The 23,245-nt window shown below is 46.5% G+C and overlaps 2 protein-coding genes and 1 long non-coding RNA gene across 4 annotated transcripts; 1 reads left to right on the top strand and 2 right to left on the bottom strand.

Moving 5' to 3' along the window:
* The first annotated feature begins 367 nt into the window (after positions 1–367).
* On the top strand, positions 368–7,404 carry GATD1 (glutamine amidotransferase class 1 domain containing 1). 2 transcript variants are annotated; one of them, XM_085063413.1, is made up of 8 exons: positions 368–460; positions 1,237–1,313; positions 1,692–1,797; positions 2,340–2,447; positions 3,277–3,371; positions 4,608–4,701; positions 5,441–5,552; positions 6,088–7,404. In XM_085063413.1, the coding sequence occupies exons 1-8, from the start codon at positions 403–405 to the stop codon at positions 6,092–6,094; spliced, it is 657 nt and encodes a 218-aa protein (XP_084919539.1). In that variant the 5' UTR covers positions 368–402; the 3' UTR covers positions 6,095–7,404. The 2 variants fall into 2 exon arrangements, with proteins under 2 accessions (XP_084919539.1, XP_084919538.1); XM_085063412.1 differs by having other exon boundaries at positions 6,085–7,404.
* Positions 7,405–11,348: 3,944 nt separating this feature from the next.
* Positions 11,349–17,948, bottom strand: TALDO1 (transaldolase 1). The gene is made up of 8 exons (XM_085063394.1): positions 17,758–17,948; positions 15,550–15,673; positions 15,040–15,147; positions 14,357–14,488; positions 13,757–13,932; positions 13,415–13,612; positions 12,139–12,284; positions 11,349–11,637 (listed from the first exon to the last, which is right to left on the bottom strand). Exons 1-8 carry the CDS (start codon positions 17,852–17,854, stop codon positions 11,605–11,607), a joined length of 1,014 nt encoding a protein of 337 aa, XP_084919520.1. The 5' UTR covers positions 17,855–17,948; the 3' UTR covers positions 11,349–11,604.
* Positions 17,949–19,133: 1,185 nt separating this feature from the next.
* On the bottom strand, positions 19,134–22,542 carry LOC146436987 (uncharacterized). The gene is made up of 2 exons (XR_014852788.1): positions 21,826–22,542; positions 19,134–21,434 (listed from the first exon to the last, which is right to left on the bottom strand). It is a non-coding gene; the product is annotated as an uncharacterized LOC146436987 (long non-coding RNA).
* Between the last annotated feature and the right edge of the window lie 703 nt (positions 22,543–23,245).

The following is a 23,245-nucleotide window of genomic DNA, read 5'->3' as shown; positions in this document are numbered from 1 at the left end:
CGTAACACACCAGCAAAGAGCAAGGGATAAACCTACTCAATTCACACCGGCATGAAAGATGCAAACCCAGAAACTGAACACTGAGGTTTACAAAAGTGGGGACACGAGGAAAAAACGACAGTCGTTGATGAGACGTGAAACTATGCGATTCTCGGGACACCGGATGGCTTTTAAAGGCCGCCGCCCCCTCAGAGCTTCCCGCGCTTTTCCGCTCCCCTCAGAGCTTCCCGCGCTTTTTCTCCCCCTCAGCACTTCCCGCGCTTTTCCGCCCCCCTCAGGATTTCGCGTGCATTTCTCCCCCGCCTCAGCGCCGCTCGCGCTGCGCACGCGAGGCAGCACGAGGCCCCGCCCCCGCCGCGCGCCCCTCCCCTCCCCTCAGGCTCCGCGCGCCGCCGCCCCGCCATGTCGGACCGCCTGGCCAAGCCCTCCTGCCTCATCGTCGCCAGCGCCGCCGCCGCGGGTGAGACGCTCCCGGAGGGGCTCCCCCGGTTCGCGGGGAGCCACCGCTCCGGCCTCTCCGGGTGTCCCGCGCCCCCCGTCCCTTCCCAGTGCGGCGGCGGGGCGGGGCGGGGCGGGGGTGTCCCCGGTGTGGCTGTGGCGGCGTGTCCCCGTGTGTGTCACAGTGCAGCCGAGGTGTGCTGCCACACGTGTGCCCTCCCTGCGCAGCTGTGTGCACACAGCGGGCACAGCTGGGCTGGTTCTCCATCTGTGCGCATCTGCACTGCAGGTGTTGCCTCCGTGTGCAGCTGTGCGGGTTGGCTCCTGTGCCTCTGGCTTTACTGGCTTTGAGGGGAAGGAGCGTCGGCTCAGGCTGGATGTGAGGGGGGAACGATTCCCTGTGAGGGTGGGGAGGCCCTGGTACGGGTTGCCCGGAGAAGCTGTGGCTGCCCCATCCCTGGGAGTGTCCAAGGCCAGGCTGGAGAGGGCTTGGACCAGCCTGGGATAGTAGAAGGTGTCCTCTTCCCCACGGCCAGGGCTTGGTACGAGATGTGATTTAAGGTCCTTTTCAACCGGAGTCACTCTGGGATTCTATTCCCCAGTACAGAGCTCGCCTGTAATGAAGGCTGTACATTTCTGATGTCTTAAAATCATTAAATCATAACAAAAATTCCTCAGGAATTATCTAGAGCTTTTAAAATGAGCAAACACCCAAGCTCGTGTACTTTGCTAGATGAACTGTGGCCTGGATTAAGCTATCACTGTTGCTTCCCTAAGGTGTTGGAATCTGTTTTCCAGGTGTCTCAGCCCAGTCTTTCCTTCACTGCTTTACTCTGGCCAGCTCTGCCTTTAACCTGCAAGTGGCGACTCCTGGGGTGAGTAAAATGGGCAAATATTGTGATTTCAGCCTGAAACCAACTGATACCTCGACTGACATGAGATCGTTGTACTGAAAGTTTATTGAGAATTGTTTTATTGGCCTTAGACATTAAGGGACCTGTTTAACTCTGCTTTTTTTAATACTGAGGTGACTGCAGGCTTTCTATAACATGGATTTGGACTTTTCTGTCCAGGATGTGTTCCCACAAAGAGCGAAGGGAAAACCATTAGAACTAATTCAGTGGGAAAAGTGGAAAACTTCAGATTTTTGAGAGCTGAAGCATCCCAGAATCCCACATGGCTGTCCTTCAGGAAGTGTCATGGATGCTTGTGCAGTGATTGTGACCACGGTGTGTGAACTGTGTCATCCCCAGGGGAAGCCCATTGATTTTGTGGATGTGAATGAGGGGAACACGCGCTGGATCCAGGACTTCCGCATGAAATCCTACGCCAACCCTGCCAAGCTGGAGTCCATTGATGGTAAGGGTGTCACCACTGTTGTCTCCACTGTCAGGGAAACAGGGGCTGCTTTAGGCCAGGATTTTAGGGAAGAATGACACACAGAAGGCAGGAAAGTTGTGTTTTAAGAGAAAACCATGGCAGCTGCAGTTTGGTTAGTTTACTTTTTATTTAAGAGGAAGTCCTGGCAACTGCTTTGCTGTTTTCTTGTTTATCTTGGAGTGGTCATTCTCTTTTAATATATATGCAATACATACATATAATATCTGTTGTATGAAAGCATACACTACATTGTTACTTGTTAAAAATAAATACTGTGCTGAAGTAGATGCCAGCAGTTGTAAGTTTTGCCTGGGTAATCAGGGTTCATTAAAAATGTGTGTTCCTTGTCCTAAGAAGAACTTATTTCTCTATATTGTATAGCTCTGTTAGTTTCTTTAAGTAATTTTTACCTGATTTGTGTGGGTTTGTCCTATTTTTTTGAAATGTGCAGTGGATTTATGGTCAGGCTTTTTGTTTTTTCCTCCTGTCCTCCAATCAGTTCCTCCTTTCCTCCCGACCAGGGGCTCGGTACCACGCCCTGCTGATCCCAAACTGCCCCGGGGCTGTGACTGACCTGGCCAACAGCGGGTACCTGGCCAAGATCCTGCAGCACTTCAGCACTGAGAGCAGTAGGTGAACATCTTCGGGGGGTTGGGTGAAAGAAACAGGCCTCCTGTGCTGCTCCTGCAGGGCTGCTGCCTTCCAGTGGCTTTAAAAGTGTTTGCATGGCTAAAGAGCGTTTAGAACTGGGAAGGAAAGATGTGTCTTCAAGGTGGGAAACAAGTGTCTTAATGGGCCTTAAAAAAAGGAAAGGGACTTTTAGATGAAAAAAAATTATCCTAAAATGTCTTAAAAAGGAAAAAGGGAGTGTTAAATGGGAAAAAAAGTATCCTGAAGTATGTTAAAAAGGAAAAAGGGAGCCTTGAAAAGGAAAAAGGGAGCCTTGAAAAGGAAAAAGAGGTCTTAAAGTATTTTGGAAAAAGGGATCTTAAAGTATCTTAAAAAGTAATGCTAGTAGCTTTTCATAGCTTGTCTCAGAAGAAGAATTTGCTGCCTTACAGCGATACAGAAATGGCTCTGTCCAAATCAGCAGGATTCAAGGATCAGAACCAAGTGTGGAATGTACCAGGATCATCATTAAGGCTGCAGTTAATCAGGACTTGGAGTATGCTCCACATTTGAGCATTTGTATTTCCGCTTTGGTTCTGTCTCTGGGCTTGGAGTTAAAAGCTGCAATTCTTATTCTTCCTCTTACTGTAATAATAATAAAATAATCATACTAATTCTTATTATAGCCCAAAATTGCTACTGCAGTGTTCAGGAGAGCCCCCACAACCTAAAAGAATATTATCAGTGCAGTATAACTTCACTGCAGGAGGGCAGCATCAGTCTCACCACTCACCTGTGTTTTGACTGTTTGGAGATGCTCACAAGTGTGATGCTTTAATTCTTTCCTAGAGCCCATCTGTGCCGTGGGACAGGGAGTGGCAGCTTTGTGTTGTGCCACCAATGAGGATAAATCCTGGGTTTTCCAGGGATACAGCCTGACTGGGGTAAGTTGGGCTTCTACCTGATTTTTCCTGTTTGGGGTTTTTTTTTTGCTGTGTTATTTCTGGTGGTTTTGGTCTTACCCTGGAAATTCCTATAAATACAAATTTTCAGTTTGGTACCCTTGGTTTGTGCAAGGTGTGCAGAGTTGTCTTTGACAAGTGGCCCAGCACTGAGTGCATGAAGGGATTATCCTACTTGGCATGTGGGGAATGCCTTCCCTCTGATTGTTCAGTAAACTTTAAACTGAAGCAAAAAAAAGCTGGAAATTTCCTGCTGCAGCTCTTTGTATTCATTGTTGAGGAGTTAAATTTTTTTTTTGTGTTTTTTATTTTGTTTTTTTGGTGGTGTTTTTTTTTTGTTGTTTTTGTTTGTTTGTTTTTTGTTATGTTTTGGTTTGGGTTTTGTGGTTTTGTTTTTTGTTTCGTGAATGCTGGGGCTAAATTATATTTCTCAAGGTGCTGTTTCTTTTTGAAAGATAGAAGGAGTTTTAGGAAAAAAGGCTGTTTGTACAAACTGGCTTGCAATTAAAGCAGTCAGTTACTGCTGATATTTTATGTGCAGTCATTTCTCTGACCTCTCAGCCCATTTTGTCATGTCAGAGTGATGCAACTCTCTCTTGTACAACTTCTACCATGGAAAATTTACATGGAAAGTTAAGAAATTAAGTTTTTGTGACTCAAAAAAGCTGTTAATGTTTTCATGTGTAATTTGAGTTAAGGATTATTTATGGCTCTATATGGATTGTAATGGTCCATGATGAAATATTGTAAATCATGTTGTGGCCTAGCTATAGTTGCTGTGGAAACCATAAAATCAGATTTCTTCCTTTTGCACATAAAACCTATAAAGGCTCTTAAATCTTCTGTCTTTAAGCTGTTTCCCATATTAATTCCAAGGTGGATTACTGTTTTTGGACTCTGCAGGTGGCACAGCATCTGTGTCCAAATATCTGTGTCCCACAGACAGGCAGGTCTGTGCCTTCCTGATGTTAATCACACCTGCAGAAATAGCTTGGTGTTCTTTTTTTCCCCTTTTTTTTTCTCTTTTTTTTTTTTTTCTTCACTTAAGAGTTTCCATTTTGATCCTTGCACAAAATCTGTCAAAGCTGACCACAAGTTATTTGGGTGGGAGAATAACAGAGGGAACAGAATTATAAATTTCAGGGAGGTGTGTGCTGGTTTTGCTTGGCTTTTGCTGTAAAAAGCCAGCCAGCCTCGTTTCCTTTTGATCTATTTCAGCCCTCTGTGTACGAGCTGGTGAGGCAGCCGAATTTTGCCAGTTTGTCCATTATTGTGGAGGATTTTGTGAAGGATTCTGGAGCTACATTCAGTGGTGGGTTATGTCTGGTGTCCAGGATTGTCACTTTGTGTCTCCTTTGGGAAATGCTTGTTTCTGGTTTTACTGAGCTGAGCAGGACTCTGGCAGGATCTCTCATCTGGCATTCCCATTCCCTCACTTAGTAGTACATCACTGGTTGTTTTCAAGGCCTGGTTGGACAGGGCTTGGAGCAACCTGGGCTAGTGGAGGTGTCCCTACCCATGGCAGGGGGGTGGGACTGGATGAGCTTTAAGGTCCTTCCAACTCAGACCAATCTGGGATTCTATCTAGAATGAGGTAACTTAAAAATTCTGTTCAGGGTGCTGAGCAGTTGCTGGTAGATATGAGCATGTTGGGATGTTGTAATTCCCAGAAAATGAGTATTTAATTTTTGTAGCATGGTGATTGCAGCTCATGTCTGGCATAAGGAGAGTTTATATTGTATTGTGAGATAATTGCAACTTTCAAAGACATACTTAGAATTTTTTATTATGGAAATCTCCTGATATGTGTGCTTTAGCTACCTGGTGTTAATCAAATCAAGGACTCAGTGCTGTCCTTTCACAGAAGTATTTCCTATGGAAATTGTTTCAGGATTAGGGGCTTGAATCTGCCTCTGTCTGCTGGGGTTATAGATCAGTCCACAGCAAATCTGTCTGCGCAAAATAGTTACATATTGTGTTGGTTTTATCAGATTCTGGCACTGAACTTGTGTCCTCTAACACAATCCCTGTGTTTTTCCTCCTGTGTTCAGCCAGCAGGCCGGATGCTGTCCATGTGGTGCTGGACAGGCACCTAGTGACAGGACAGAATGAGAATTCCACCCTTCCTGCTGTCCAGAACCTTCTCATTCTTTGCAATGTCAGGTGAGGCAAGATGGGGCTTAAGAGCTGGCAACAGCCAGTGGTGAGCATCTTTTGGTTTCAGGAATATTGTCCCTCAAAAGGGGTTTTTCCCCTTGGTTTTCTGCTGAAATGTGTGTCACTTCTGTTTGATCAAGCTATCCAGGCAGTTGTGTCTTTTGGCAAAGAGCATTTGGTTATTTAAAAAAAGGAGATGAAAACATGTGAGGAAATGCACAGCTGTAGTGGAACTGGCAAACTAAAATGCTAAATAGAATTCACTAAACATTTCTGCTCAGAGAAACATCTCTTGTTTCTTGAGCTTTTGCATCTTGGCATTAAGTCAGCTCTGATTTAGGATTCTAGCAGTGAATGGATTTAATTTCTTTGGAAAATGGCTTGGCTTGTTTGAGTTGTTTGAGTGTCATCTTGACAGATAGAAGAGCACACATGAATAATCACAAACCCCTTCTTTTATTCAGGTGAGTGTGTATTACTAGTCCTGTTCTGCCTGTGGACTAATCTGTCCTGTAATGGCTGGGTGTGTTTCCTTCAGCAGGAAATGAAGGAGAAGGTCTGCTTGCAAAGAGGATGGATGAAGAGCCAGCAGGCTGAGGTTTTCCATGGCTGTGACCTGGATGAAACATCCCTCTGAACCCCTGTCCTGGACTCTGAAGTGACTGTGGCAATGAAGTGGCAGTGTCAGGTTCTGTGTGGATGGAATGATGAAAGTTGTCAGAAGCAGCTGGGACACCCCTGACATTTTTGCTGCTCCATTTCCTCACTACTTCTCTAGGCCCTCAATTTACAGATGTGGGGAACTGCCTTCTCAAAACCCCCCAAAAATCTGGTGCTGTGAATACAAATTGCTGAAGCTGAAGTCCTTGCCCTGTGTTGGGATTGTACTGATGCACAGTGTGCCCTTGTTTACTTCCTGTTCACATTGTTGGAATTGTGTTAAAAAAGTTTGCTCAGCTTTTTTTTTTTTTTTTTTTTACACTGTCCTACAATTGGTTATTTGTTCTCCTTTGTGCTGCTTATGTTGTGGGTTTTGTTCTCTTGGAAATACTCCTTTCTGGAAGTACATTGCTGCTGTCTCTTGCTGGAATTTTGTGGACTAAGGCACGGAAAAATAAATGCAGGTGGCTGATGGGTGTCCCATCTGAGGAACCAGCTGTAGGGTGGAGTTTAGGCTTCTTCCTTCTGAGCTTCAGGTGTGGCTTGAAGATGAGCATGCAAAGGAATCATCAGACTGAGGTTTTTTTTTTTTTGATTGTTCCAGGCTCAAACATACCAAATATATTGGAAAGTAGATAAATTAATTTTCAGGTAATTGATTTTCCTTCCCTCTTGGAATCGTGGGCAATATTTCTACAGTGCCATGAAGGAAAGGACCTTTGTGGTTGCATTTTTGTTTTCTTACCAGGATATTACAATATTTTGGTTCTAACAAGTCATCAAGCAGGGAAATTTCTTTTTTTTTGTGGAAATCCAATTTTTTAGCTCTGTCTCAAGAATTCAGTGTGATTTTAAAAGACAAACTGCTGTGGGATTTGCTGGGTCTTCTTGTGTTACATTCTGGAGCCCAGCTTACAGATCTTTGGCATTGATGGAAATTAAAACCACAATTTGAGATGAAAATTAGGCTTTGATAGAAATTAAATTATCAATTAGCTTTGATAATTTAGATCTTCATTCCTGGCAAGCTGTCATAGGGATTTGATGTTGACACCATCTGGGAATACTTTCAGTCTGGAAAGCCACATCTTGTTTGTGAAGTGGGAGATTATTTCCTTAGGGACTGTATTTCTGTGGGATTTTGCCAAAATTGCTGCAACTTCACTGCTTACCTGTAAAAATAGAATATTGGTGTCTACTCTGTGTTCTGTTTTCATTCTTTAAATGAGGTTCTGTCCAGGCTTGTTCATCTGCTGCCAGGTGAGCAAGCAGTGTTCAGACCCCTACAGGCTTTGATCAGTCCCGTTTTACAATTTTTCCTTATTTTGTGGCATCCAGGACCTGCTGGAATTGCTCTGCTTGTGCTTCCATTGGGAAGCAAACAGGTGGACAAAGCACACTGCCTGGGGACTTGATGGTGCTCCCTTTTTCCTCCTGTATGAGAGCAGAAACAAGTTCCGGTGTGTATTTTCACTCTTTCCCCATCACACATCCACTTTTATCTCCTCAGCAATGAAATTGCTTTTGAAAAAACTGGGGGGAGAGTTGTGTGGTCCAGCAGCAAGTGGCTGGAGAGGTGATGTGTGCAGGGCTGACAGCTTTGTGAGGTGGGCTGGATGGTGAGCTGGATGGTGTCACCTTCACAAGTCGTGCTGGCAGACTGGGAGCCATCTGAGTCAGGGAATCATGTGCAGCAGCACCACCATGTTCACCACTCACCCTCAGGTGTCACATCCACGTGCTTTCTGAACACTTCTGGGGATGGTGACCACCACTGTCCTGGGCAGCCTGTGCCAGCACTTGACATCACTTTCCATGAAGAAATTTTCCCTGATATCCAACCTAAACTTGCCCTGGCACAACTCGAGGCCATTAGTGTTGATGGCTCCTAAGTTCTTATACAGTATGACCAATTGCTGCCAAGGATTGGAAAAATTGTTCAAAAACTGTGGGAAAAGAAGGTCAAATGAAGACAGAAAACACAAAGTTGTTGAATGTCATCCAGGTATGTTCAGGAAAGTTTTCTTGTGTTTATTTTCTGTGTTAATTTTGTTCTACAAATGTGAAACTTGATAGTTTATTTGTTATTTTCTTATCTTTTATCTAAAAGGTATTTACATAGACTAAAAAAATGAAGTGGCATTTTTGGATAATCCTTGTATTTTAAACTTCCCATGGGGAGAATCTGAATACCTCAATTTGTACCTTCTGTACCTTGTGCCTGGTCCAGCTGAGGAGCCCTGGGAGCTATCCTATCCCAGGCATCCAAGCAGTGGTGTTTATTCTGAGGGGTTTTTGTCACCAAGGCAGAAACTGCTTCTCAAAGAATTGAAAACCTTCAAATTTGGGAGATTTTCAACCCACAAAACCCCTGATTGTTAGGCGTTGTGCTGTGCAGTACTTGATGCTTTGGTCCTAGGAATGTTACCAGCCAGGCTTGTTTCCTTGGAAATCTGCTCCTGGTAACATCCATCTGGTTTTTGTTGTTTTGTAACAATGAGTGGGCATTTATTTGTTAAGGGTTTTATTGTTTTGCTTATTTGGGAATCACAGTGTTACGTCTTCTCTGATCATAATAGCTGGGATCATAATCTATTTTCCTCTGATTTTCTTACAGGTAGAAATGGAAGTACCTGCTAGAAGCATCACAGTGCCTCTGAACCATGTGAAGCAGGATGAGTTCAAAGGGATAAGGAGTTTTCTCAGGTGTTGGCTGACAGCTGTAAAGGAACACTGGTGTTTTGCACCCCAAAAAGGATTTCTTCATCATCAGGAGGACAGCCCACCACCCCTAAGGTATGGGAGCCTTTCCTGGCAGGTTTACACCCAAGCTGGGAACAGGGGTGCTGGTGCAGCAGTTAGGAAACTGCTTAACTCAAAAACAGAGCCCCAAGACCTGCCTGTGGGCATGATCTCAATTTTCATGCTTTTGGGGATCCTGACAAGATGTTTGAACTCTGGCCTTGTGTGCAGCTAATAGTTGTTGGTCAAACCAGCATTCCATTAGTGTATTAAAATATTTGAGATTCTTTTTGTGGAGCTTCCACAGCATAATCTTGCCAAAAAAAAAAAAAACTTAAAAAATTTTTTTAAAAAATGGAACCTTCTGCTTTATTCATCTTGTGTGCATCCAAACAAGGACCAGAAGAGATTCAAGTGGCTCTTTCATCCTGATTTACTTTAAAATTTCAAATGGAACTGTCTGGGTTTGGTGTCATCCATACTGGCCTGTGATGGCTGTATTGGATAGACATAACCAGTAAATACAAGGGCTAATTTTAAGTTAAATCCCCCTCTGAAGAGAGGGGAAGTTGAGGAAGAGTTAAGGCATAAATGCACTTTGTGTGACTTACTAAAGAGCTGTACAGGCTGAAGGTTTATGTGGTGGTTGGTTTTTCTGCCCCATTTCAGGAAGGATGTGGACTTTGAGGCTTAGCCACGGATGTCAAACACCTCACAACATCCCCCTGTGCTGTAGAGAAGGAACCCCAGTGCTGAGGAGGAAACAGCAGCTGCCACCACAGCAGGTAAGGGACCCTGTGACTGAACGTTTGAAGCATAACGTGTTCCCCTCCTGCCCCCTCAGCTCTTGAGAGGTGTCTGTAGGTAAATGCAGTAAGGCTTAACTCTTATTCAGGCACCTTTTCCTCCGTCTTTATCCCCTCTCACTGCAGTATTTTGTCCTCTCTTGAGCTACTTTTGAAATGCTTCATTTGAGCTCCACAGTGTTACTGACCCAGCCATGTCTCAGCTATGTGAGGTGACAGATTTCAGGCATATGAGGGTTCTTGCTTCATTCAGGGGGAAGAAGGGACATTTATTCCAGAGGCTCCAAGCCTCTGACCAGCAGTTTGACAGCAGCAAGTCCCCAAATTCTGTGGGCCTGAATCCCCACCCTGCCCTGCTGCAAGGCATTTGGTGCTCACTGCAGTGTGTGGTGTTACAGCACAGCAACGTGCTCTGCTGGGAGGTGTTCCTGACCATGGCAGGGGGATGGAATGAGATGGTCTTCAAGGTTCCCTTCCAACCCAAACCATTCTAGGACACTCTGATGGAATTCTCAGTTTAGTAAGAGTGAAAAACACCAAATAGGTTAAATTGAGAAGGGACATGCAGTGGATGGTCTGATGGCTGTTGGGAGAGGCAGGGTCAAGCTTTTAGTGCTGACTTGACTTTGACAGGAAAAAAGGTCATCTCCCTTAGGGCAGCATGTTTTTTGCCTGGTCTGCTTCCCACTTCACCAACAGCTGTAGGACAGAGGCCCTGGATGAGTCCCCTGGGGACTTCACCTCCCTCTGGTAGACTGGCACTATTCCTAGGACAGGCTGGGAGTGCAACACCAGCTGTCCAGGTGTGATTGCAACAGGCTGTCCCTTTGACTGTAACAGCAGCTCCCAGGTTGTTCTGGACGTGCTGACAACAGAGCTACTGTGCCACACTGGGCTGAGGGATCAGTGGCTCCCTTGGTCTGGACAGAGCACATGTCTGTCAGTACTGGAGCTGCACTGCTGCCTTTTCTCCCTTTTTCTAAGTTCAGGCAGCTTTGTCAATAAACAGCAAATTGTGTCCACATATAAGCAGGGATCTCTTAGAATCATGAATAAATCACTGAGGTTGGAAAGGACTGCTGAGACCATGAAGTCCAGCCATTTCCCCAGCACAGCCAAGGACACCACTATCCCCTGTGCCCAAGTGCCACATCCACGTGGCTTTTAAATCCCTCCAGGGATAGGGACTCAGCCACCACCCTGGGCATCTGTGCCCATCTGTGGACAGTTCCTTTCAGTGCAGAAAAGTTCCCTTATATCCAAAGTAAACCTTCCCTGGCACAACTTGGGCCATTTCTTTTTTGTTCCATTGCTTGTTTTTGTCTCTCCATAGACAAGATGTCTCTCTCTTGTTCTTGAACTCTTCATAAACTAATAAGACAATTATATTTTGACATATAGATGTGTGTCACAGGAGTACTTGTGGATTTTGCACCAAGAGGGGCTTGTGAAGCCTGTGTTTTCTCTTTAATAAAAACAACCTGAAATTAAAAACTGTTTTCTTAAATGTGTTAGGACTGTAGGCTTAATTAGGAATTTAATACAAAAAATTAAAATCCTATCAAGTGTCTCCTGCAGCAGTGAATTGACCATGTTACAAGGCAAGTCTGTTTTAATTTGCATGTATTGACAAAGGTGCCACAAAATTTTGAAATTCCATTTGTCCCTTTGCAAATTGATAAAAAAAAAAAAAAAGCATGATACAGAAATCTATCCATACACAGCATGATACTTGTACAGGTAAGACATTTGTACATCCACTGAACCTCAGGTGATCGACCTCAGCCTGGAGCACTCAGGGAAATGCTGATTATTATTATTATTATTATTATTATTATTATTATTATTATTTACTTTCCATTTTCAGTGCTGAACATTCGCTCCTAGAAAGAGAATAAACAAAGAGCAGCTTAGTAAGAGTTTGGGAATGCTGCAAGGAGTTGCCAGTCACCAAGTGCCTAGATCAGGTATACTGACTATTTCTCCCCCAAAACCACAATTTGATGAATCCCACGTGAAAGCCTCTCCACAATCTGACAGAAGACTTTGACAACAAACCTGCTCTTTCTTAGTGCCTCCAAGTACAAACATGATTTCTTTCCAGCTCATTACCTGTCAGATTGTACCTGCTGCTGACATCTCAGAATCAGAGCTAAGAGATTCTCACTTTGACAGTTATCCTGATGAGCTGCCAGTGCTGTGGCCTCCAACTGCAGGTGTGGCCCACACCTGGCACAAATCCTTCCCTGGCGTGCAGTGAAGCTTACCAAGTTCACTGAATTTAGGTGGCCTATCCTACATAACCTGTCCAAAAACCTGACCAGACTCGTTTAATCCTCAGCCACACCAGGGAGTACACGGGAGGAGCATTATACAACATCTACCTTCAACATCCTCTCCAGTTTAATTGCATCTGCAGCAAATCTCCTGATCCCATCGGAGAGCTTTTCCACAGCCATTTGGTCTTCGTTGTGGTGCCAGCGGAATGCCTTCTCATCCAGGTGGATCTTCTCAAGATTGCACGCCTGAGCTGTGCAGGAGAAGTAGAAAAAGAAACAAACCAGGTGATCAGATTTTTATCAAATTTAGACTTCCTAAAATTGTCCTGAGTTCTGACCATTTCTAGGTGTTGGGAAATTTGTAAATACTTTCACTATGACTTGCTGCAGGAGCACAATCTGGGATGTGAGATTGAAAGTGCTCCTGATCTGGCTGGAGCAGAACAAAGTGAAAAAAGGTAGCCTAACGAATTAGTTTATCTTAACACGCAGTGTTTGTGTGTGTCATTATCTTGTACCTGCTGCTGAATGGCACAGCACTTCCGGGCCTATTCTAAGGAATTGTGCAACGCCCTGCAGCAGTGAGACATTCTAAGCAAATATTCTGAACAATCAGGGCTTTGATTATTTGGCAAGAACTAACAAAAGCTCGCTTGATAGCAGGCTTCCAGGCCAGCAGCAGCCTGTGGGCAGCAACGCATGGCTACAGCTGTGCACAGAGCTGCTTTCTGAGATGTCAAGCAGCATTTTAATCAGGCTGCAGAAAAGGGAGAGTATCACAGAATCCTGGAATGATTTGGGTGGAAAGGAACCTTAAAGCCCATTCAGTTCCATTCCCCGGCCACAAGCAGGGACACCTTCCACTATCCCAGACTGCTCCAAGCCCTGTCCAACCTAGTCTTGAAGTACTGCAATGGGAACAAGGATTCCAAGCCATCATAGCACAGTGTCACCAGATCAAGTCACTCAGTCTTGAGTATGATTAATTTCTAATTTCGGGAGGGAGAACACCTCTTGGCATATGTAGAGATTAAGATGAAACCAAGTCTGGCATCTTCGCTACTATTAAGTAAAATTTCATCCTGAGCATGTGCAGATTAACTTTCCTTTTCTCTCCCTGTCCCACGGGGAGAGGTACAGAGTATGGAAGCACACTCCAAACCCATTGGAATCTAATCAGTGCTCAGTGTGTCAGCAATTCTAGCAGTGATATTGTAATGACACTACAATATTTCCTTCTGAAGCTACAATATTTCCTTTAGGAAACTGGATGTGTCCCTAAAGCAGGATGGCAGCAAGCACTACAGCACTGAGCAGAACCCCGGACTCTCCACATTGCAGAAGAAAAGAAGGATGAACAAGTCCCCAGGAGTGGACTCACCCTCTTTGACACTGAGTGTGGGAGTTAATTTGACGTGCTCTTTGCTGAGCTCTGCCAGGAGCTTGGGTGAAATGGTGAGATAGTCACAGCCCGTTAGCGCTTTGATCTGGCCCGTGTTGCGAAACGATGCACCCATCACGATGGTTTTGTAGCCAAACTTTTTGTAGTAGTTATAGATCTTGGTGACACTCTTCACTCCTACAAGCAGAAACCAGCAACTTTATTATAAGTGATTATTTAGAATATGCTCAAACCCAGCATTTTGCCATAAAAGGATTTTTACAAGTGAACCGTTTCAATGAACAGCTGTTGTTTCCTCAGCAGTTTTAAATCTGTGCTTACCTGGATCCTCCGAAGGCTCAAAGGTTTTCTTGTCTCCATTTGCAACGTACCAGTCCAGGATCCGTCCCACGAACGGGGAAATCAGAGTAACTCCAGCTTCAGCACAGGCAACAGCCTGAGCAAAGGAGAACAGCAAGGTCATGTTGCAGTGGATCCCATATTCAGCCTCCAGAACCCTGCAGACACAGGCTGCCTTAGAACCGCACTTTGCTCACCTATGGAATTCATATTCAGGAACAAGCTGCTAAGTTCAAACTACTAATTCCTTGAGTTAATTTAGGAATGGGGCACACTTGGTAAACTTTAAAGTTGTCAGCTAACAGCAAATGTTTTGTGCTGCCAAAGTCCTGCTTTATTAATGCTGCTTCTCCAGCCAAATGCAGCGAACTTAGCAGGGTATTTCAGGAAACTGTGGCCTGGCCCTTGTATGAAGAAACTTTCCCTATTTCAACGGCAAGCTGTGGCAGAGCACCTTGTGACAGACTTCCTCATGCCGTGCTTTCAGCACTGCTGTTTATTCAAGGGCAAAATGCAATGTCAGTGCCTGTGGACAGGCAGGAGCATGCCATGAATCAGCACACCAGGCACACACAGCCTTACCTGCCAGCCTGGATTCCTTCCCACGTTGAAGAGAGCTTGATGAGAATCCGATCTTTACCAACTCCTACTTCCTTGTAGAGGTCGATGAGGCGCCTGGCCCTTTGAATCATTCCTTCCTTATCAAAGGACAACCTTTGAGGCAAGAGCAGCACTGTTTAAAACTGATTTTTTAAAAATTATTTTTCCCCAGGGCCCCATGGAAAAACACTGTCCTGTTTTATCAGCATTTACATGCCAGCAGCAGGTTTGTGTCCTCAGATCCCTCTTGGACTGTCAGCCCCTCGAGAAGGAAGTTTCTCATAATGAGTTCAGAAGCTGAGCATTAGCAAAAATTGGCACTGAGCAAGCTAACAGCCAAATCCTGTGCCAGTCTTGAAATAAACTGTTTGAACAGATCTCTTGCTAAATTGAGCAGCTATTGCCACATAGAAGAGAATGAGCAAAACTAAGACTGGAAGTGTGAGGTTTCCCTTGCTTAAGCAACAGGAAGATTACAAAAATCCAAGGTCAGTGCTATTTGTTTTTGTTACAGAGTTCTAGTCAAACCAAGGGAAATCCATGCTCTTAAATATTAACAATATAAATCCTGCTGATCTTCTAGGCAAGAAATCTTTCTCCAGCTCACATCGGCTCTCTTTTTGTATGTACAATATCCAGGGTAACCCAGAGGGAAAAGAGCCAACCTTGCATCTACTTCTGTGGACACACGGCCAGGTATCCTCTTCAGGATTTCAGCTCCAAATAATACAAAAAGTTTGTCAGAAGCATTTTTGATCTGCTCCTCTTCTGACCTGAAAACGACAAAGAGCAAAAACATTTATGGGGGTTAAAAAAAAAAAGGTGAGTTCACACTTTGCCATGGATTTGATGATCAAATTTCACAGCCCGTTTAACATTGAATTCCAGAGTTCAAATGAGGCATTTCTGTTCTAGCAGTAGGATTAGCCTTTGGACACTCTTTCCTATAATGCTGCAGTATTCCTGAGCAAAGAGGGCCAGGTGTGAGCTGGGAAATGGGGATGCACTTCTTAAAAGCACATGTGGAATGGGCGTAAGGAATTCTTAAAGCGTTGAGGCCTTTTGGGGCAGGAGACAAACCCTCAAGTGCACGAGGGGGAAACCCCAGTATGTTGCCTGTGTATAAATAAGGCATTTTAAATATAGGTCTGCTGAGATTAAAGCCCTCAACTTACCCACCAAGCTTCTTCCCGTAGGCAACAGCATCATCCACAAGTTTCTGGTATGCCGGCATCTGAGCTGCAGCGAGGATCAGGGAGGGGTTTGTGGTGGCATCCAGGGGCTTGTACTCATCGATGGCTAAGGAAAGAAAACCAGCCTGTTTGAAACAGCCAGCCAGCCTGAGGATTCAGGAGGATTTTGCTCAGCCAGGTGAGAATGTAAAAACTTGTTAATGACAGAGAATATCAGTGCTGCATGGTGTTTAAACACTGCCTGGAGGCTGGTTTGTGCAGAGTACAGAACAACTGGGCTGCAGTCACAAGATACAGCAAACCTTAAAGTTTATAAATTACACAGATTGCCCAAAAAGTAGAAATGATGGATGAAGAGAAGAGTACTGATTTCCAAACTTCATCCCACCCAGCATAGCTGAGCTCCAGGAATCACAGAGGGGAGTAAAGAACAGGGGTCCTTCCCTTCAAGGAGTCAGGAATTTGGGGTTTTGTTTGTGTCCAACTGATGGGGCCAGGACAGATGAATTCACCTTTGAGGCTCCAGCAACTTTTCTTGCTGCTTTTTAAACCTTTTCCTAACAGCTGCAGTTTCTCAGTATCTGCTCTTGTAATTTCCTTGTACTACCACGAAGACACTTGACCCTTGGTCTTATCCTAAGCCCTGGACTATGCCTGTTCTAGGTGATGCCAGGTGTTTGCTCCAGCAGGCTGTGACACACATTGTCCAGCTGTAAGCACAGCCTGGCACCAGGACCTGACTGGGCAAACAGGGCAGAGCCTCTGCAGACCCCTCAGCCATTTCAACAATGCAGTTAAAATGTCAAAAAATAACAAAATATGTATTACCAGCCCCTTGTCCTTGCATTTCTGCACAGGGATGAAATCCCAAGTGAGAGACTGCAACTGTTCTGAAAATAAGCCTTGTTTTTCCACAGATCACTGCCAGACAATGATCAGGATCCTGGAGAGAGGTCCACTCCATACAAACAGGTCCTTCAGAACTTTAATTCACATGAGTACTGCTTGAAGCAGAGCAGCACATCAATGAAACTCCCTTCTGTACTGACACTTTGATCTATAAACACCACTGGGAACCACCAGCAGCAACATCCACCTTCACCTCCACCAGTCTTTAACCTGCCAGGAGCGTGCCAGGTAAGGCTCTTGCCTTGTTTGGACTCTAGGAATGACCCCCAAGTGATAAGAGCAGCCCAGAGAGCAACTTAGGGATGTCCTGTGCAGGGCCAGGAGCTGGACCCGACGATCCTTGTGGGATATTCTACAATCCCTACTGCTCCCTGCACACAAACACCCCCTCGGCCATCCCTAATGGCACATTTTTGTCGTGTGTCTGAGCTGTTGCCACCCCTGTGCTCTCTTCACCTTAAGTTTACTACTCTTAAGACATTTGACACTGGCCATTTAGGATTGTTTATTGTTCCAGCAACAGGATTAGGCAAGCAGTGGAGGGATTACTGCAGGCCTGGGTGAGGACAGGACAGGATTCAAGGGCTGCTCTACACAACCCAGAGACACCAGGAAGGGAATTCTTGGCTCCGTGCAGGCTCTGTGTCTGTGCAGGGCCAGGCAGTGACAGCTTGGGAACAAGTGGCTTTCTAATTGAAGGCCAACTCCCTTTCTCGGAAAGGAGCGTGCTGGCTCTTTCTCAGGAGATAAGGGAAATAAAAGCAGTCTGGCATTATTTTTACAGAATCCTGGAATGATTGGGTTGGAAGTGACCTTAAAGATTGTCCAGTTCTGCTCCCTGCCACGGGCAGCGACACTTTCCACTGGACCAGGTTGCCTTGCCCTGAGTTTGGAAACAACCCCAAACAAGTCCCAGATCTAGACAGGTCATTGGAAAAAAGCTCGAATTAATTAGCACCGCAGAGCCTGGCTTTAGTCTGGCACTTCTTAGTGACAGCACGCAGGGCTGGACGTGGTGGTCAGGGCACACTGGAGGGCAAACTGGGAGAAAATCACGACAGAGTCTGGAAAATGTCCTGGCTGGGCGGGATCTGTCCTGGGACGGAGACCAAGGCGCCACCACCGGGTGCCTTCCCCCTCCCGCCCCCCTCCGGCCGCAGGGTGGTTCGCTCCCCCCACCGCGCGCCCCTTCGGCCGGGCTCGCCCACTCTCCGTGAAGGGGGGCGGGAGAGGGGCTAGGGAGAAGATGCGGTGACAGGATCCCCTCGCGCCGCCTCTCACCGTTGAAATCCCCGGTGTCGGCCACCACTGTGGTGTGGTGCTTGAGCTGGTCCAGCGCCGACTCCATCTTCTGCCGCTTCACGGGGGACACCGACATGTCCACGGCTGCGGGGCTCGCGCGCCTATAAGGGACCGTGCGTGCCCGGAGGGGACAGGCCTGCGCGCGCACCCGCGGCCCGCGCGCTCCCGGCCCGGCAGGGCGGCACCGAGCCAATCAGCAGCGCGGACACAGACGGACGCGGCCGGGAGGAGCCGAGGCGGGGCGGCGGGAGGGAGAGCGACTCTGATTGGCTGGTTCCTGGGCCCCGGGGTCGGGGGGTGGTCGCCGTGGCGACCCTGACGCTGACATTGTCCCCAGCGGGGTCTGCCCGGGATTGTCCCTGCTCGGCATCTCCTGTCTCCGGAGCCCCCGGGGGTGTTCCCCACGGCCGGCAGGGCGCCCGACCCGCCCCGGGCCAGCCGCCCCCGATGGCCGCAAGATGGCGGCGGGCAGGCTGAGGGGACGCGGCCGTGAGGGGAGGAAGGCTCGGAGCCGCGCGGTGCTGCCCCGCTGCAGGAGCTCAGCGCTCGGTGCTCCCTGCCTGCCGCCGCGGCAAGGTTCGAAATAGCTTGTAGGATACAGCTCCAGCCGCTGAGAGAGCGCCCGACCCAGCAAGGCAGCTGTTTTAGGCTCTTGGTTCCCCTAAACTTTATTTAGGCTGTAGAGAGGTGATCTTGTTAGTGTGGTTGTGCTCCTGAGACAGAGGATAGCCCTTGGCCGGAAATGTTGGAGAATCCGTCGCTTGGCCGTGTAACAGGCCCTGAGTCATGGGTTATGCTGTTCCCTTCTCCTGTGTTCCACCTGGGACAGCTGCCACAGAAGCTCCTCTTCCTGACAGGCAAGACTATGCTTTTGTACAGCCTTCTCATGCTTTGCCCAACCCAATAAAGGACAATGCAAAGAAGCATTAGGTTTAAGTCCTGTTTGAATCTTGTGGCTATGTAGGAAACAGGTTCTTACTGTCTCTGGTTTCTTTGCCAAGGAATTGGAGAGCCTCCCTTGTGAGTCATGGTATCAGAGATTCCTGGACTGGTTTGGGTGGGAAGGGACTTCAAGGACCATCCAGTTTCACCCCCTGTCATGGGCAGAGACACCTTCCACTAGACCACACAAGAAAAGGAGTTCAGCTCACAGCTTTCCTGGCATTTAATTCTTACGATGTGTGAGATTTTCACATCTCGCTGTTTGTAAGACATAGCTATCGAGGCCATAATGTCCTTCCTGTTGAATGTCAGTCTCCAAAACCAAAAGGAAACGCGTGGTTTCAGACATTTTGCTGAGTTTCTGGGACTCTCAGCGACAAACCATTATGAAAACCCAGTGAAAGAGACAGAGATGGAGTTATAACTTAGCTGTTTTAATAAATCTTGTACAGTGCATGGTTATATCATTGTCTCCTCTCAGTTGCATTAATGTACAGTACTTTATAGCAGTGTCTGCAGGCAGTACAAACAGAACAGATGCACAGCTCAGTTGCATGGAAATTTGTACAAAGTGACCTCTGCAATAAGGTCTACTGAGATATTTGTTTTAGGAAGTGCTCCTGTGGCTCACAGCTTAACAGAGCTGTCGTGTACACTCCTGTTAAAATCCCAAATAACTGTCATTCCCTGTGTTTGCTTTCCTCTACACCCCAGGCCTAAAAGGTGCTGTGTTTCTTAGCTCAACATTTATTTTTGTTTTCATTTTAGCAACATTTTCACCTCCTGTGCTTGCCATCCTGTTTCACATCTCCACCCTAACCCAAGAGCCAGGGCTTCTCAGGATTGTCCTCTTCATCCCTCCCTGACAAGGTGAGTGCCCATCTCAGATCCCAGCAGGGATCCCTGTGACTAAACCCAGGATCCTCCCTTGCCTGCACTCGAATTCTGCTGGTGCCAGCAGTGTCCTGTTTCAAATGAAGAACACAGGTTGGAGACACTTAAGAATAAAGCCAAAATTGAGGTGCACTGGTGTTCTCAGATTTAGGCATGAGTTCCCTGGATGCTGTTTTAAAGCTTTTTCTATTAAATGTGCAAGGGCAGGCACAAATTTGGGCAAAGACTCAGTATGTGCTGAGAGAGGAAACCCAACTGTCCCTGGGCTGTGGGCAGCTCTGGAGCTGTGTTTGCTTCACTGCTTTGCACTCAGGTTGGTCTGTCAGTTAAACAGAGATAGAAATCCAATGTGCCAAACTTGCTGTGGACAGGAACTATGCTGCTTGCTTGAGTTTTAAAATTGTGAGTAAATGTTCGATGCATAATCACTTAATTCTGCCTTTAGGGAGAGGGATTTTCCTCACCCCTATTTACAGATTGTTATATACAAAGCCACATGACTTTATGAAAGTAAACAGGAAGTCAAGAGCAACACCCTGTGCTCAATCAGATTATTTTTTTCTTGTGGCCATTTATTTTGTGTTTCCCAGTGTGCTTTGGGGTTTCAGCTATTTGGGAATCATTTCAGGCAACTCTTTGCAGTGAAAAGGTGAAGGTGGGGACGAGTGACCAACACCCTGGGAAGGGCTGTGGGTGTGCCTGGATCGGGAGCAAATGGTCAGGGCTTGTCTTCTCCTGGTTTGAGGCTGGTTTGGCAGCACCACAACATTCCAGTGCAGGATCAGTGCCCCAGGGAAGGGCTGCACAGCTGCCCTGAGCCCCAGCCTCTGCCTCAGCAGCACTGGGCAGCTGGAACTCACCTATTTCCAGACTCAAATCCCTTTCTTTGTCACTCCTGCTCATTTCTAGGCACCGAAAGCTCATTTCTGCTGTTCAGAGAGCATTAACTGATCCATGGATTTAAGGAAGCAGCCAGACTTCGGGAATGTGTGTTGCTATTCTAGCCTTGTCCAGTGAGGGGGCACAGGGGGACAGGAGGAGGACAGGGAGTTGTCACCAGGCCTGTGCTTGTGGGCTGCAGGGGACACCTGCACTGAGGAGGAAATGGAAATGGAAATGGAAATGGGGCTGCCTTAGGTTGCCCAGAGAGGTGGTGACTCCCCACTGGTGGAAACGTCCAAGGCTAGGCTGGACAGGACTTGGAACAACTTGGGCTCGTGAAAGGTGTCTCTGCCCATGCACAGGGTGGAACAGGATGAGCTTTAATGTTCTTTCCTTAAACCCAAACCATTGCAGGGTTCCAAAGCCTTCTTATTCTCGTGGTCCAGGCTCCAAGCCTTGAGGCTGTGGCCTCTCCTGTGCTGTGTGCCACGCCTGCTCTGTCAGGGGTGGGGTGGGAGCAGGGACAGCCCTTGGAGAAAAGCTTTGGGGGTCTTTTTTTGCTTGAATCCAGCCCTTGTCCTACATCCAGCCCCATGTGAATCCTGCTCTGATCGCATGCACGTAGAATTTCAGTATAAAATATATAGTTATAAAAAAAATACTTCATGCAAAATTAAAACACCTTTCCCAGTGGGACGTGATCTTATTGTCAACCCTTCCCAACAGAGTTCAAGGAATTGTCACTCTGATGGCAACTGGACCCTGAGGGGAGCTCTGCTGCCTCCGGCCTGGGCCGGGATCATTGCTTTCATTCCCTTTGTTTCTGCACTACTTAGGGCTAAGAGCTGAAATAAAGCAGAGAGACTTTAATTAGCAGCATCAATCCTTTCCTGGCGGCGCTTCATGATTTCTTGGAGCTCTGACTCCCCTCTGCTTTTCTGGAATGGAAACAAAACAGGCAGTTTGGATTTGAACTTCAAGCTGTAGTTAAATTACAGTGTCTAATTAGTGCTGTACAAGGAGAGCTAGTTTCAAAAAGATAAGTAAAAAGCAGATTAATTAGTGGAAAGAGAGGGATCTGCCCCATGGATTTGGGGCCTTTTTGCTTCACAGACACTTCAGAATTTTTATGTGTGTCCTGTTGCTGGTGTGGGTTTTGGTTGTGTTGGTTTTTGAGCAAAGCGATAGTATTTTTTGGAAAAAATACTGTTTTTTTCAATAGTATTTCTTAAAATACTGAATTTGGAAAAAGCCCCAAACCTTTTTAATGAGCTGACACTGCTGGTATAGCCCCCCATTCCAGCAGGAATTATCCAGAAAGCCACTTACCTCCAGCTGGTTTTTCTCCACCGTGATCTTGCTGTACACTCTGTTTCCCTCATCACCACACACCTTCTTCAGCTCCTCTCTGTTGAGGGAGAAGAGCTGAGCTCCGGTGAGGATGCCCAGGTGTTCCACGGTCCTGGGGAGACACAAAGTGGGGAGGTAACAGTTGTGCTGCACGTGGCCTCATGCCAAAGGTGAGGAGCTGGAGATGGGAGGCTGGGAGCTGCATTGGGACCATACCACAGGGCCCTGGGGCTGTGCCAAGGTGGCAGCTACAATTCCAGTGGCATTTCAGGCCATGGGGTTTAGTTAGTTGACTATTTTTCTCTAAGAAGATATGTATAAGAGAAAAAGGGAGTGAGCTGAGCTCTGAACATCCTGGTTATAGAGCCTGGATTGAATAGGGTTGAAATCTAATTTGCAACACAGGCTCTGTAAGTAAATCCAAGTGACTTGTCCCAGGTGAAGTGGTGCCAGCAGCCTCCTCCGCTCCTTCTCCAGGGAAGGATGAGTGTTTCATGTGGCAGTAGAGCAAATCTTACTGTTTGCTGAATGACTTGGCCTCCAGCCAGGCTTTGACTTTGGTGCTGGATTCAAAGGTGAGGGGCACAAAAACTTGCTGAGGCTTTTCCACTTTGAAATTCCTGGGGGCAGGCTGAATTCTGTTGTTTGTGATCTTCTTTAGCAGCTCATCATTCAGCTCATCGATTTGGTGAATAAGTTCTGTAGAAACAGGTAGGGAATAAAATCAAATCTTCAGTCACAAATCCCATTAAATGAATGTGTTTGTAGGGAAATTGCAAGGAAAATGGGGTTGTGGCTCAGCATTTTTATTAACTCTGTAAATACAGCCCAGGAAAGTGCTTACTTTTGTATTTTAGTTCTAAAGAACGTGCTTAAGTGCTCTGTTGGTGAGTGATGACATTTCGACCTTCAGAATTCCATCAGGAACAAATGTGTACAGAGAGATCGCTGCAGTTTTGGAGTCTGGAGGGTCCTGAGCAGAGTGGGGGATCTCCCCTTTGCCTCTGAACCAAGACTCTCCCTTCAGCATTTCAAACATCACTTTCTCCTTGGGAAAAACTGGGATTTCTGCAGTAGTTCTGCAGGATGAAGGAGAGGAGGGAGCACAGAATCACAGCTGAGGGATCTAAAATGTTGCTTTATGGTTTCTTGCAGCGTGACTAGTGAGAGAACTTCACTTGTTTTGTGAACAAATTTACAGTGGGACCAATCTTGTTTCTTGTGTTTCTGACTGACCCTGTTCCTTCTGCCCCATTCAAAGGACATAAAAACCCCCAACACCCACCAGCTTCTGCTCAAGGTGTGCTCAAGGGTGTAAACCTGATGTGGCAGAATCTTTGTTCCCAGCAGTGCTGTCAAGTGGTGACAAGGGACAGGTTCCTGTTCCCTGAGGTCTGCT

The sequence above is a fragment of the Lichenostomus cassidix genome, chromosome 5 (genome assembly GCF_008360975.1).
Source record: "Lichenostomus cassidix isolate B80296 chromosome 5, HeHo_3.0, whole genome shotgun sequence".
Classification (NCBI taxonomy): Eukaryota; Metazoa; Chordata; class Aves; order Passeriformes; family Meliphagidae; genus Lichenostomus; species Lichenostomus cassidix.
This window is presented reverse-complemented; position numbering and strand designations above follow the sequence as displayed.

Bases quoted from the DNA above. Each gene is read 5' to 3' on its own strand.
- GATD1 (XM_085063412.1), top strand. From the start codon at position 403: ATGTCGGACCGCCTGGCCAAGCCCTCCTGCCTCATCGTCGCCAGCGCC. The intron at 2,448-3,276 runs GTAGGTGAACAT...ATTCTTTCCTAG, and splicing joins GCACTTCAGCACTGAGAGCA to AGCCCATCTGTGCCGTGGGA. The intron at 4,702-5,440 runs GTGGGTTATGTC...TCCTGTGTTCAG, and splicing joins TTCTGGAGCTACATTCAGTG to CCAGCAGGCCGGATGCTGTC.
- TALDO1 (XM_085063394.1), bottom strand. From the start codon at position 17,854: ATGTCGGTGTCCCCCGTGAAGCGGCAGAAGATGGAGTCGGCGCTGGAC. The intron at 15,148-15,549 runs GTAAGTTGAGGG...TGTCGTTTTCAG, and splicing joins TACGGGAAGAAGCTTGGTGG to GTCAGAAGAGGAGCAGATCA. The intron at 13,613-13,756 runs GTAAGCACAGAT...TTCTGCTTGTAG, and splicing joins TGAGCCTTCGGAGGATCCAG to GAGTGAAGAGTGTCACCAAG.